Raw genomic sequence first — 13,028 nt, forward strand, 5'->3', positions numbered from 1 at the left:
CTCTCTCTCTTCCTTTTTTTTCATCTCCCCGTCATTTTTTTCCTTATTTGATTTGGTTGGGTGGTGCTGCTGAGACGCATCGGTAAACACAGAGTGAATCCTCACTCAGATGTGTAAAGGCACGTGTGCTAAAAATGTATTAATGGCGTGTTGAACATCAAATTATTCAGGCAAACTTGCGTAACTCATTCGCAGACGTACAGAAATAAATGTAAAATAGTTGCTGTGTGCTACAACTCTAGCTTCTATGCTCACATACATGCAGTTCTGTGCTTAACTAACCAGGAGGAGTCTTCACAAACCTATAGGACCCACGTCCTATAAACATTCCTCATCCAGTTACTCTTAAACTACAAGAAGGGAAATGGCCTTGTCCCATAATAGGCCTCTATCAACTCTAAAGCCAAATCACTTCACCCCATGTTGTGACACTGACATTTAACAGTAGATAGTAGTGGCCCATGCACTTTTTGCTTTGAGTTATCTGTTCTCCACAGAAGAAGAAGCAATAGGCCCCAGAGTTTTAATTTAACAGTCTGCCCTCCCAATGTCTGCGTATGGAGGACATCGGTGCCATTGTCCTGTGATGCACTCACTGAGGTATCATTGGGTTCAGAGAGGGTATAGCCTAGAGACAATACCCCTACTTTCTGCCAAACAGAACAGAGAAGGGCCATGCTTGTATTCTCTCTGGCAGTCAAAGGGACAATACTGGCTTCTTTTTTGATAATAAGTTCCTTTTACAGGCCCAGGGTCAGTAGTCCCCAATCGATGCATTGTCAGGGAGCCAGGAGATTAGAGAACACTTCCCTGTTTCTGTTGTTGGTTTCGAGGAGATGGTCTGATATCATATCTGACTCAGACTTGATTCTACTTCTGAGAGGCCGGCACCATTGGAATGCCAAATAGCACCAAAACGTGCTAGTTCATCTATTTCACAAAGCCCAACCGTAACATGCCAATACCTCAGGTGTCAGGGAGCTCTTGCCTTATGCAAACGTGACAGGAATGCACTATTTTCTTAGCAGGTAAAACATTTTCCACAATGTCCATGCTATTGGTCTATAGGGGCCGGCGGGGGGGGGGTTAGACTATAATGCCAGTCTGTGATCTTATTTGTATTGATTTAGCATTCTCACAATGGAAAGTTTTAAGAAAAGATGAAAATCCATATAGCAGAACAAGGGATTCAAATGGGCTGCAGATGAATCTCCACCTATTACCATACAGATGCCTTACACTGTCACGTCAATTGCAATCACCACAATCATCCGAGAGCAGGACAGGCAGAGTTGTACTTCACAATTTATTCAGTTTAAGACCTACATACATCTGCAATCAAACCACAGCAAAAAACTGGCATTATTCGGGATGAGCGGTATATATTCCCCTCGGTAACCTGATCTGACTTGATTGTGTATTATGTGTTTCTGAAGAAAGATTGATGAGGTGCTTCTCATCTTGCTTCGGCCTTTCTGTAGCAACTAGACACGGTCAAATATAAGTGCACCCTGATCGACAGAGCATGTACGTACGCGCAAGATATTTAGTGTTGGACTGGTTCAATATACTGCAGCTCTGGACAGTATCTGTATGTAGACATAGGTGGATATTGATACAGACACCAAAAGGGAAATGATAAAATTGCTTAAAAGAAAAGTTGAAGAGCGGCAAGAGAGCTAAAGATAGAGCAGCCAGGGAAGATGAACTTCTGAGCTGTGGCAAGTCTAATAATACTTTGCTGACATTGAGCCCAGGTGTCATGAACGTCCCTCTCTATCTCTTTCTACCTCTCTCTCTCTCGCTCTGTCTCTCTTTCTACCTCTCTCTCTCTTGTTCTCTCTTCCTCTCTCATCTGGCCGATAGAGTGAATTGAAGTGACAAAATGACATTCTCGTTCTGTAGGTTATTTTCTGCCACACCACAGGTAGATTACGTTTTGGCTGAGTAGATCCCATGTGATGTGTGTGATCTGTGTGATGTGTGATGTGTGTGTGTGTGTGTGTGTGTGTGTGTGTGTGTGTGTGTGTGTGCGTGCGCACGCATGTTTGTGCGAGTAATGCCTACCTTTCCCAGAAGTGACAGAGCCTCACACTGTAATTATTTGTGTCGGGTATACAGCTTTTCTTAACACGTTGTAAATAGTCAAGTAATTGGTGCATGGGTGAGTGAGGTGCTGAGCAGACAGCCAACGCTGCACAGTAAGCTGCGTAGCATCGCATTTGACATTTAAAAAAAAACAGCACTACATCATGTTCTCAAAAGGGAATGGCAAAATACTGTATTTTGCAACAGTCGTAAATACTGGTATTCTGTCGACCTTTCAATCCCCACTAAATAAAAGGGGTCGCAATGGCCAGGGGGCATATTTTCCCAGCATGCACTTTGGGGGAGGCAAGCACCACCTGGAGTGGTCACCCGTCAATCACTTCAAAGTCATAGCATATTCTGCGTTGGCATCAAACACACCCACAGTATAAAATATTAAACTCCTTTGTTATTCTTGCTGTGAAAGAGATAGCAGCATTGACCAGTCAGTTTTCAAATGAATTCAGGCAATGCTGAATAATTCCGGTACACACATTTACCTGAGCTTATGTTTACCTGAGCCTATGATGCCGGTTTCACCCGGACAGGGAGCGGTGTTGTTGCACATGCGCGTTTCCCGCAGGGCACCGCTGCACAGTGTACCGTAGGGGGAGGACACACACGAGCGCGTCCTCACCTGCCAGCCTTGACCGCACGTCAGAGAACACACACTCCACTGCGACCACTCCTCTGCTGCGGGGTCACCTGAGATAGACAGAGAGAGGTTAATGCCACGCTGATGTTTTATACAGGTCACGGGGGGTAAACACAAAGGGTCAAGAGAGGGAGGGGGGGCCATTGCTAGTTGGACGTTGCTCGCAGCATTCTGGCTTTAAATGTTATAGTAAATGAAAATAATGGTTGATGTGATGGGTAGCACTAGTTTATCTATCTTTATGATTAACAGTAAATACAAGGGCAATTTATACCAATACGTAGCTCATGTGCTAACTGCCAAATGTCATCTGTGTAATTGTAATACATACTGTATACTGCTGCAGCGTGGGAATCATGCAGTATATAAAGCCACAACGAAAGCAGCCAGAGTTACAGCTTCTGTTATTGGACATGTGTGACACTTCCTAGGTACATTTTCACTTCCATTTTTCTTTTTACCCAGAACGGAAAGCATCAAAACGTGTTGGCTTTATTGATTCCTGTAAGCGATCCTCAGGTTGTTGTTTTTTTTTTCCTTTGCCCTTTTGTTTACTGAACTAAAATGAAGACTCCCTTGGGTGAATGTGACACCCTCGCAAATACTACCGCAGTGGAAAAAGACAAACAAAGTCATAATCCATACAACTGTCAAGAGGAAAGCCGGGGACCGTCGACAGATGATGAAAGCGATTTGCGGATACAGTAAAGAAAAACACTATCTATACTTAAAAGGATCATCTTGTGTTTTTTTCCCCCTTTGATGAGAGATATTTAGACATTAAAGAGAGCCTGAGATCGATGGTAGTTGAGCATAAATTATGCTTTACTTGTACTGTTTTATTTGAATTTCCACATGGCCTTGCCTGTGATGCAATATCAATACAGAATGATATGATAATTCCTGCAAGCTATATGGACACCTTCATTTGCACGCGTTCTTAATTGATTTAAGCCTCTTAATGTGAATACAACCTCAATTTGAATATTCATGAGGGGGAGAAAATGCATTTTAAGTGCAACTATATGGCAAACACATGCGTTCTTCTCACAGCTTTAAGCCGAACACGGGCGGCTTTAGATCTTAATAAGTGGCAGTAAACAAGCATCTGTGTGTGTATCTGCTTGCCGGTCTGTATAAGCACCCAATTATAGGGTGTTCAGACATGTTTGTGGGTGATTTTAAGTTCCCTAGGGCAGCTGTGGAAAAGTGACTCATTGCTCCCTAAGAGTCCCGCCCTTGAAACACGGAGATAAAAAAAAAAATAATAATAATTCTGCTTCTTTCCCCCCCCCCCCCTAAATAGTTCATGAGCGTGGTGGTGTCCTTTTGATGGGAGGCGTCGTCACATGGCCAAGAAGGAAATCAAATTAATTGCATGTCCGTTAATCGCATTACATCTTCATTAACGTGCCGTGAGTCAGGGCTTAAGCTCATCACACACGCCGGGAGGAATGGAAGAATGGGTAGAAAGTAAAAGGAGGGGGGGAGAGAGAACAGAGGAGAGGGACAAGGAGAAAGAGCCAGGGGTTTCCCTCGCGGTGGGTACCGCGACTCCCTCTTCCAAACACTGGTATATGTGAATATGGAAACACATGTGTAAGAATGTATGTGTGTGTGCGTGTGCGTGCAAGCTCAAATCAGTATGTGACCTATTCTAGTGTGCGTATGGCAGCCACCGCGTAATGTCACGTATGTACAAGGCTGATCCCTCTGCTTATACACTAGGCCTACATGACATTCCTAATATGTTCATGTATCATATTGTGAATAATTTAATATTTCCGTTTCCCCTTTCTTATCAATTATGTAAGATTTTGAATTCACTCACTCGCATAGGTTCATTCTTTTACATGTCCACACACCTGGATGGTAAATTGTGGCAGCTGCTCTGAAGCCGCTGCCAGGCTTAAGAAGGTATAAATGTATTATAAATATTCATGGTGAACTCCGTATTTTTTTTTTTACATACTTTTAAAAGGTCAGGTTGGCTGCTTTTGATTTTCCGGCATGTGGACACATACATAGCCTACATACTCACCTGTTTGTGCCTGAAACACACCTGGCTGGTCAGCTGAGCGTGGTCTTTGGGTCTTCACCTTGAGATCGTCATCGTCATACGGGTCTGGAAAAGACAGAGAGACATATATTTAATATATTTAAATAATGTATTGCATTTTTTGGCACATGAGTGAAGTGTGTGAAGATTAAGCAAACACTGGCAAATGTATGGGCAGTTTTGTTCACTACATGTAACTGTGCCATACAATAAAGAGAGGGCGAACGCTATAGTAAGTGATTATAATTCAGCCAAAATGATTATAATTTTTTTTAAAAGGCACGATTCTTTAGTACATCCAAAACACGACTCTGGCAAAATGAATATAAAAACGCCTTCATCTCCTTTGGCTTTCTCCTACTAGAAATGTTAAAGAACACATCGTGCAGAGAACAGATAACAGAATGTGACGTATATGCAATATAATCTCAGAAAATCTAAGGGGGGAAGCCAGTTCAGATTAATGGTGGTTAATTAGCTTATATGAGATGTCAACAAAATATATACATGTTGAAATTCAATTTGATAGCATTCATGATTCAGCACAGCAATTATTCATTAAAAAAAGAAGCCTGAATGTCAATGTATCTTAGAAATGGAACACTTCATGTAAATGAAGAGCATTTGTGGAAACACTGCAAATGCCTGGAGAGAATTCTAAGGAGAAAGTGAAGTAATGCAAAATATCTCAGACAGTTTTATCTCAATTGCTGCGAAGCACACAGAGGCACAAGTGCAGTCTGTTCTGATCTTTGCAAATGGATTTGTAGGCTTAGTCTCAGCAACACAAGACGTAATCAACTCCCTCGGCAAAGGGAAAAAATCTTTGATTTAGCGGATCTTTTTCACTTGGGTTCTTCTTGCCCGGCGGGATTTCTTGCAGATGTTGCACTCACGCAACAAAACGGAGACATGCGGGAGGTAGCTGTGGTATGCTATCCACACACGGAATGCGAATGTGTGTGAGTATTTGATTACGGAGTGCACAAAGTGATTGACACTGAAATTTGCTTGCATTAGCTTCTATCAAGGGGGTGACCCGTGGAAGAGAACAAACATGCAAGCACACACAGACAGATAGACACACACACACTTTTACACACACACACACACACACACACACACACACTCACGCGCAGGTGTGTTGGAAGTGTGCTGACGCTCTATCATGATTGCTCAAATGCCTATTGCCGCCTGTCTTCTAATTTGCGGTTTTTCAGAAATAAAAACAACCTCTTTGTCATAGAATACAAAAGGAATTGTTTATTTATCCTCTAGCTTTCACACTTTCATTCATACTGCCTATAGCTCTCTCCCTCCCATTCTCTGGTTTTGTGTTTTGTTCTCAGCAGGAACACTTGTGGTTAAAGGACAAAGTACATCATTTTACCAGAGGAATTATATAATTTTGTGTGTGTGTGTGTGTGTGTGTGTGTGTGTGTGTGTGTGTGTGTGTGTGTGTGTGTGTGTGTGTGTGTGTGTGTGTGTGTGTGTGTGTGTGTGTGTGTGTGTGTGTGTGTGTGTGTGGGGTGTGTGTGTGTGTGTGTGTGTGTGCGTGTGTGTGTGTGTGTGTGCTAAGACGATATCTGCAACTGGCTACAGCCCTGGGTGAAATAATTAACTATTGTGAGCATTTGTGTGGGTAGCTACAAGTAGTTTTGCTTTGATCCAAAATGAACATTGGAATTAGCAAATGGAGCAACAGCGCTCCATTACCATTAACTATTTTAGAAAATTACAATACACATATTTCAATTTCGCCTCATTGCGTAGAAAATGATAATGCAATGTGAGCATCAAAGCGAGGGCAAAGATGCACATGCCAACAGGCCTTGGATTTTGAATGTTTGCGTCAGCCATACCCAGGTCAGCGCAGAGCACAGCCGCCCACTTGCTTAGCTGCAGGTTTTTTACAGTAATATTTTGCATGAAAAACATTAACCCTTGTGCCATGATATCAGCGGTCATAGATAGTTGTGCCTTGCAGTTGCAATCTTCATATAATTTATTTTCATCATTGCCACAATAACACTGCTCATCATTTTACTAACCAATTCATTTGGGTTTAACTTTTCATCCATGAACACTTGTTAACCACCTTGCTGAAAAGCAATTGTCCAATCACATATGTGTGCAATGCATGGAGCTATGGTTCGAGGGAAAGTTATTTTTTTTAAATGTATGTTTTGTAAAATCGTAAGGGTTGTATTTAAAAGTAATCTTCATAATCTTCTCCTGATGGTATGCCCAGTTTACTACCACCTTTCACTAGTAACATAGTGTTAATTCCAAAAGACAATGTTTATATGACTATGTATGTACATGTATGGGGATAGTCCTCAAAGCCTTTTTCTCTTGTTAAAAGAAACAGCCATTGTTTGAACATATATAACAATATGGTAGAAATCACTGTGCCTTGTGGATTTGTCATTGCCCTTATAGAATACTCCTGCTGTTCATATCTGCCAACAGGTTTCACAGACAAAGCTATACGTGATACAGACATTGTGCTGCTGATATCACCAGTCCGAGTGAGTTTGGTAGGTTCAAGGCCTGTGGGACTATACTGCAGGATCCATTTCTTACCTAGATAATCCAATGAAACAATAAGATACTTCTCGACTTTCTCAATATATAACATCAAAGTTTCTGAGTTGCACTTTTTAAACCTTTCAGAAAAAAAAACTTTAGATTTATTTTTCAGCGAGTGACAGATGAGTTGCCTGTACCGATCCGCGAGTTTCCGATTTCATCTTCTGGCAGAAGTCGGAACATTTTGTAGACGCATTGTGTGTGTGGGCGTTTAGTCTTATACGCCGGTGCTTCTGTGACATAGAGGTCAGTGAAGCATGGACAGAGAGGAGTAATGTCTCACAATCAAATGACCAGGACTACTTTACTCTCTCTCTCTGTCTCTCTGTGTCTCTCTCTCTCTGTGTCTCTCTCTCTCTCTGTGTCTCTCTCTCTCTGTCTCTGTTTCTCTCTCTCTCTCTCTCTGTCACTCACTCACTCTCTCTCTCTCTCTCTCTCTTCCTCTCTCTTCCTCTCTCTCTCTCCCTCTCTGTCTCTCTCTCTCTCTCCCCCCGTTAGGTTCAACGGAACAGAAGATGATTAAGACGGACACTGGCGCAGAATCGGGCACAATCGAAAAAGGAAGGATCGATATGGATAAAACCCCTCGAGAGCATAGTGACCTTTTACAAACCCTCCACCCTAGATATTGCTTAATGTTCTGGACTGCACCTTTAATGGCTACATCACACACTTCATCACATCATCTTGAAACCCCTGTCTCTCTTTTCATCGCTATACCTTTCCCCATCCATCCACCCATTTCATCTTTGTCATCTCCAGGGGAATCTCATTTTCCATCACTAGTTGCCAATCGCGGGGAAGGGGGTCGATAATCCCCTATGATTGAGTCGGGGTGCAGAGGTTGGTAGATATGAAATTCCACTTGTGTCAGCGGGCGCCCATGCTTTTGGTGTCGCGCAACAGAAGTGTCAGTGATGTGAAAAGACCATGTTTGAGAATCTTCCCCCCCCTTGACAAATGAAAAAAGATATCCTCCCCCCTCCCCCCGTGTGAGATTGCAGCAGTGCGCGCGGTCCATTACAAAATATGAAGCGATAGGTCCTCATCAATATGTTATACGTCGGAAACGAGAAGGGGCTTTCAAATTACATGTCAGGGTCTGCGAACAAAGACTGCGCTGAACCGGCCTGCCCCCTCTTACAGGCTATTGAAGAGAGAGAGAGAGAGAGAGACAGAGAGAGAGAGAAAGAGAGATAACTCCATGTTGAAAGAAGAGAAATTAAACTGAATGTGGACAGCCCATCCCTTTTCTTGTCAACCCATTTCGCTTACTCCCTCTAGAAGAGCAAATCAAGGTCGGTATAATCTTGCGATTGGTCTGGTAGGAAGGGGTTGATATGCATGGGTGCTCAATAACAAGCAAGGAAACTTCTGACTTTCCCAGTGACATGCTATACACAATCGTATCGAGGCCATTTTAGCCACAACCCTTGTAGTGGGCTGGGTGACATGTTAAAAGTTACAAGTAGGCCTATGTTATTGTATGGCAGTATTTGGAGATGTTTGTTTGTCGGTTAGAAAGTGAAGGATAAAACCGACTGGTAAGTGCAGGGACATTTACTTAAATAGTTAAGCCCGACAGTTATTCCAGCTACCTGATTTGCGTGACTTATTGTACATGTGATTGGCACAGAGTTAAAGGGAAATGAGTCTAAGCTAGTTGTTTTGGAGTTGGCTAAGGCCTCTGTTAACATCATCTCATCATAATGCACATACAATGATGATGTTTGACATTTTCCTTTGCTGAAATTATTTGTTTCATCCTATTCCTTGTTGCTAAAATAAACGAGGAATAGGTTCATGAAAGATACGATACAAGTACAGCGTTTGCTAAATTACATGTTATATAACATGTTTAAAATAAATGACAGTTCAACTGGTAAATGTTCCGTAATTGCAGCCAAGAAACAGCACAACAGTTCGAGGCCATTTGTTCTCTACTTCCACAACAAGCAAACAATTGACAAAGTAGCTTGTCGAAGAACAAAGTCCCATTCACAGCCTGCTGAGCGCTATCACTCAGCGGGCACAGGCTCTACTCGGCTTCCTCAAGTCAATGCAATGAGCAAGCCTGAGCACAGCATATTGAACATCTAAACTCACAAGCACTGACACCACAGCTATAAAATGACTTGATGTTGTACAGACAGACAGACAGACAGACACACAGACACACACACACACAGAATCAGAGCGACACACACACACCTGCACAATAGGAAGTAAATATGCCTGATAAATAAACGTCATTCAGTAAAGCGGTTTTGAGCCTGTACAAAGCGGCAGGCTGGGGAAAGGGATTGGGGCAGAGCCAGTTAGAGCCACAGGCTCCTTTGTCAGACTGAGCCGGGATTTAAGCCTGCTGGGATGACTGTATGTATGTGTGTGTGTGTGTGTGTGTGTGTTTGTGTGGCAGGGGAGCACATATGGTAATATGGTAAAACAGCTGCGTTAAGTAAATAGCACGCACAAAAAACAGTGGCATGGAATTGTCCGCTGTTGAGCTCTTTCAGTGCAGCGTGTATGATTGAATGCATACACCCTAAACACGTATAATCACACACACACACACACACACACACACACACACACACACACACACACACACACACACACACACACACACACACACACACACACGCAGCTAGCAGCCGTATATCAAATCTGAGCTTATGGCTCTCTGGTGCTGTCCATTTACTCCAGGGTCCATTTGGGAGAAGCCAACTGATAGAAGCGCAATATAATGGACTTTTTATAAGCTACTGGACAGACATAGCCACTCCATCTCGCTCTCTCTCCCTCAATCCGCTCTCACCTCTTTCTCTCCCAGCAGCAGTTATGAAGAGAGAAGTGGAATCAGGTTGGTGCACAGCCGTGACTATGGGGGCCTCAAGGTCATTTGTGTGCCTTCAAAATGGATTCAGAATCTAGTTTTCTCAGCCCCACAGGCTGACTGCTGTTTTTTATTTCACACCTACACACACACTCACTCACATAAATACACACCGATCAACAAAAGCCCCGGTATACTTCCAAACTGTCAAATTGTCTTTGTTTCATTTCACTCTGACTCTCAAACTCAGATTGCCGTTTTCCCCACCGTTGTTCTCTCTTTTATTAGATATTTTCAAATCTTCCAACTCCCAAACTGCTCATTTGGTTTACCCTTCTGCCCTCCATTCCCCCCCCCCCCCCCCCCCCAACGCGCACACACACGCACACACACGCACACACACGCACACACGCTGTCTTCTACCTCAGCATCTCTTTCTCTCAGTTAAAGCCCGAACACACCGGCCCGATAATCGCCGTAGGAGAGTCTGGAGGGGGCGGGGACCGTGAAATAGGTCGTCGTAGATGTTGTCGGGCTGCGGGCAGTCTTTCAGTTGGAGCAATTTGATTGGTGGAGGGCTAGCGAATCAGTGAAGCCCGGAAGTGAGGCGGGTAGCACAAACAGCTAACAACAGCTAGCCATTGTTTTAATGTGTTTCGTTCAGCGAGTACTCACATGCATCAACCCTTGTTGACTGCTCGACACCATGCTCAACACTCTTTGCTAAAAATGGTGCTCTGTATGGTCCATAAATATAAATACGTATTTATATCTATGTTTATGGTCTAGAGAGCTTTCCCATCATTTCCGGCTTCCGTATTCTTTTGGGCCGCAATACAGATTAGCGCCGCCTGCTGATATGGAGACATTACGTCCCACGCAAGCGCAGAGCGTGCGGAAAGTCAGCAGTCGGCTCGGTGTGTTCTTGGCACTTTTTGGGCCGCGACGGGAAGACTGGAGCTGCCTGAATCGGCAGTCTCCATTTTCGGGTAGTCGGACCGGTGTGTCCTGGCCTTTACACAACAAGAGGAGAATTTAGATGAATTTGCGGTCCAGTGGATTCCGACCAAAGCTACGGCGCTACTATCAAAGAGCAATCGATGCAAGGAGAGCCAGAAGAATAAGTCATTCAAAGCAGGGCAAGCAGGATTACTACACTGCGCTGGTCTTATCAGTTACACACAATTACACCCATGCTTTGGCATGTTTGGCCCAGGAATATCTGAATAGTGCATGTACAATGGGCTGATATAGCCCTGTTTACAATGTTGGATAAATGCACGTGTTAATAGATCCATGTGAGATAAGCTTGAGCCCCCTGGTGAACTCGTTGTAAAGCCAATGTTGGTGCACTCTGTATCTCTGCCCCTCTCTGACACGCATTAATCAAAGAAAGATACAACAGTGTCCTGGGTGAAAGCCTTGTGCCCCATGATGTAGACATCTGAATCTGGCAGGGAACTGTGTTCAACGGCAACTAATGAAATAATTAAATTCCAGCAGACCATTTTATCTATTCTGAGTGCAATTACTTGGATCCAGCTGCTGTATTTAGAAGAAAAGAAAGGCTTACAATCATTCCCATTAATGCAGGGCAGGGGGGACTGCCCTTAATTCCACGGCCCAATTATTCCCACAGCTCTGTAGTCCGACACATTTTCCACCATGGTGAAGTCAGTTTTAATTCATCAGTGACATCTTGTCAGTTTCACCCAGAGCAGGCAGCAGGAGGAGGAGGGTTGGTACACCCACCAGCCCTTTCACGTAACCGGCATATGATTTACTGATCGTCCAACAAAAATACTTTCTTGTTTAAACAAAGCCGATTAAGTCGCTGATGAATGTCTTTAGAACATCCATCTTAAAACTAGCGTCACCAAACTATACAAAGTGTGAAAGCGTGAACGCAAAACATGAATTTAAGCTGGAGCATTGTACTGGACAAATTCAACTTTTGACCCGGTGGTTGGTGCTAGATGGCAGACGTCACCCCAGTTAATACAATTTGTCCTGAGGGGAACATACCAAATCCATTCAATAAGCAGTGAGACATCTCATTCAAAACCACAAATGTGTATTAAGTGGTAGTGCTAGAAGAAAGGTCAGGGGGATCACCAACGTCCTTAGGACATACTTTACATATCCATCACCACTCTTGTATGTCAGCACCAAATTCCACGACAATCAATCCAATATGTATTAGAAAGGTTTGACCAAAAAAACCCAAAAAGCTACTGATTTTAAGTGGAGAGTAAAGGGTAGGGAACCATGAAAGTCTGCACACTATTTCCTGGCCATCTTTCTGAGAGTTGTTAAGATATATTTTAGTTTGGGACCAAAGTGGTGGACTGACCAATAGGCCAACATTCCCATCTCCATGCTGCTAAACACAAGCTCACGCTGCCCAGGTTTAAGAATAGTGTTCCATTGTTTGTTGTAGTAAAATATAAGTTTTGGAGGAAGTTAAAGCAACACTGGTGTTATTTAACTTGCTCTTTTGCCGTTCTTTTAGCCCAAGCTTGGAAGAATTTTACCGCCTGTAAAGCACTTGAGATCATTCACACGGATTTAAGACAAAAGTACTAAATCATGAATCCAATCATGACCTGACAGTGCTGCCTACAATCTTTATCACATGGTGTCTCTCTCTCTGTAGCCTATCTCTCTCTCCATCTCTCTCTGTAGCCTATCTCTCTCTCCATCTCTCTCTCCGCTGTCATCGTTTCCTGCTCCTCTCGCTCTGATATATGTCTGCCGAAAATATCCCCCTAAAAATAACTACCTAATGGAAGTTGGCA

The 13,028-nt window shown here is 43.3% G+C and overlaps 1 protein-coding gene across 1 annotated transcript in view; it reads right to left on the reverse strand.

Moving 5' to 3' along the window:
- adgrb2 (adhesion G protein-coupled receptor B2) overlaps positions 1 to 13,028 on the reverse strand; it is a gene marked incomplete at both ends in the record, with an annotated part of 141,111 nt that overhangs the window by 100,150 nt on the left and 27,933 nt on the right. The window contains 2 exon segments of the mRNA XM_080045755.1: positions 2,605 to 2,793; positions 4,785 to 4,868. Of these exon segments, the coding sequence (XP_079901881.1) occupies positions 2,605 to 2,793; positions 4,785 to 4,868 (273 nt within the window).

The sequence above is a fragment of the Ammodytes marinus genome (assembly GCF_949987685.1).
Source record: "Ammodytes marinus genome assembly, chromosome: 17".
In the NCBI taxonomy this organism is placed as follows: Eukaryota; Metazoa; Chordata; class Actinopteri; order Uranoscopiformes; family Ammodytidae; genus Ammodytes; species Ammodytes marinus.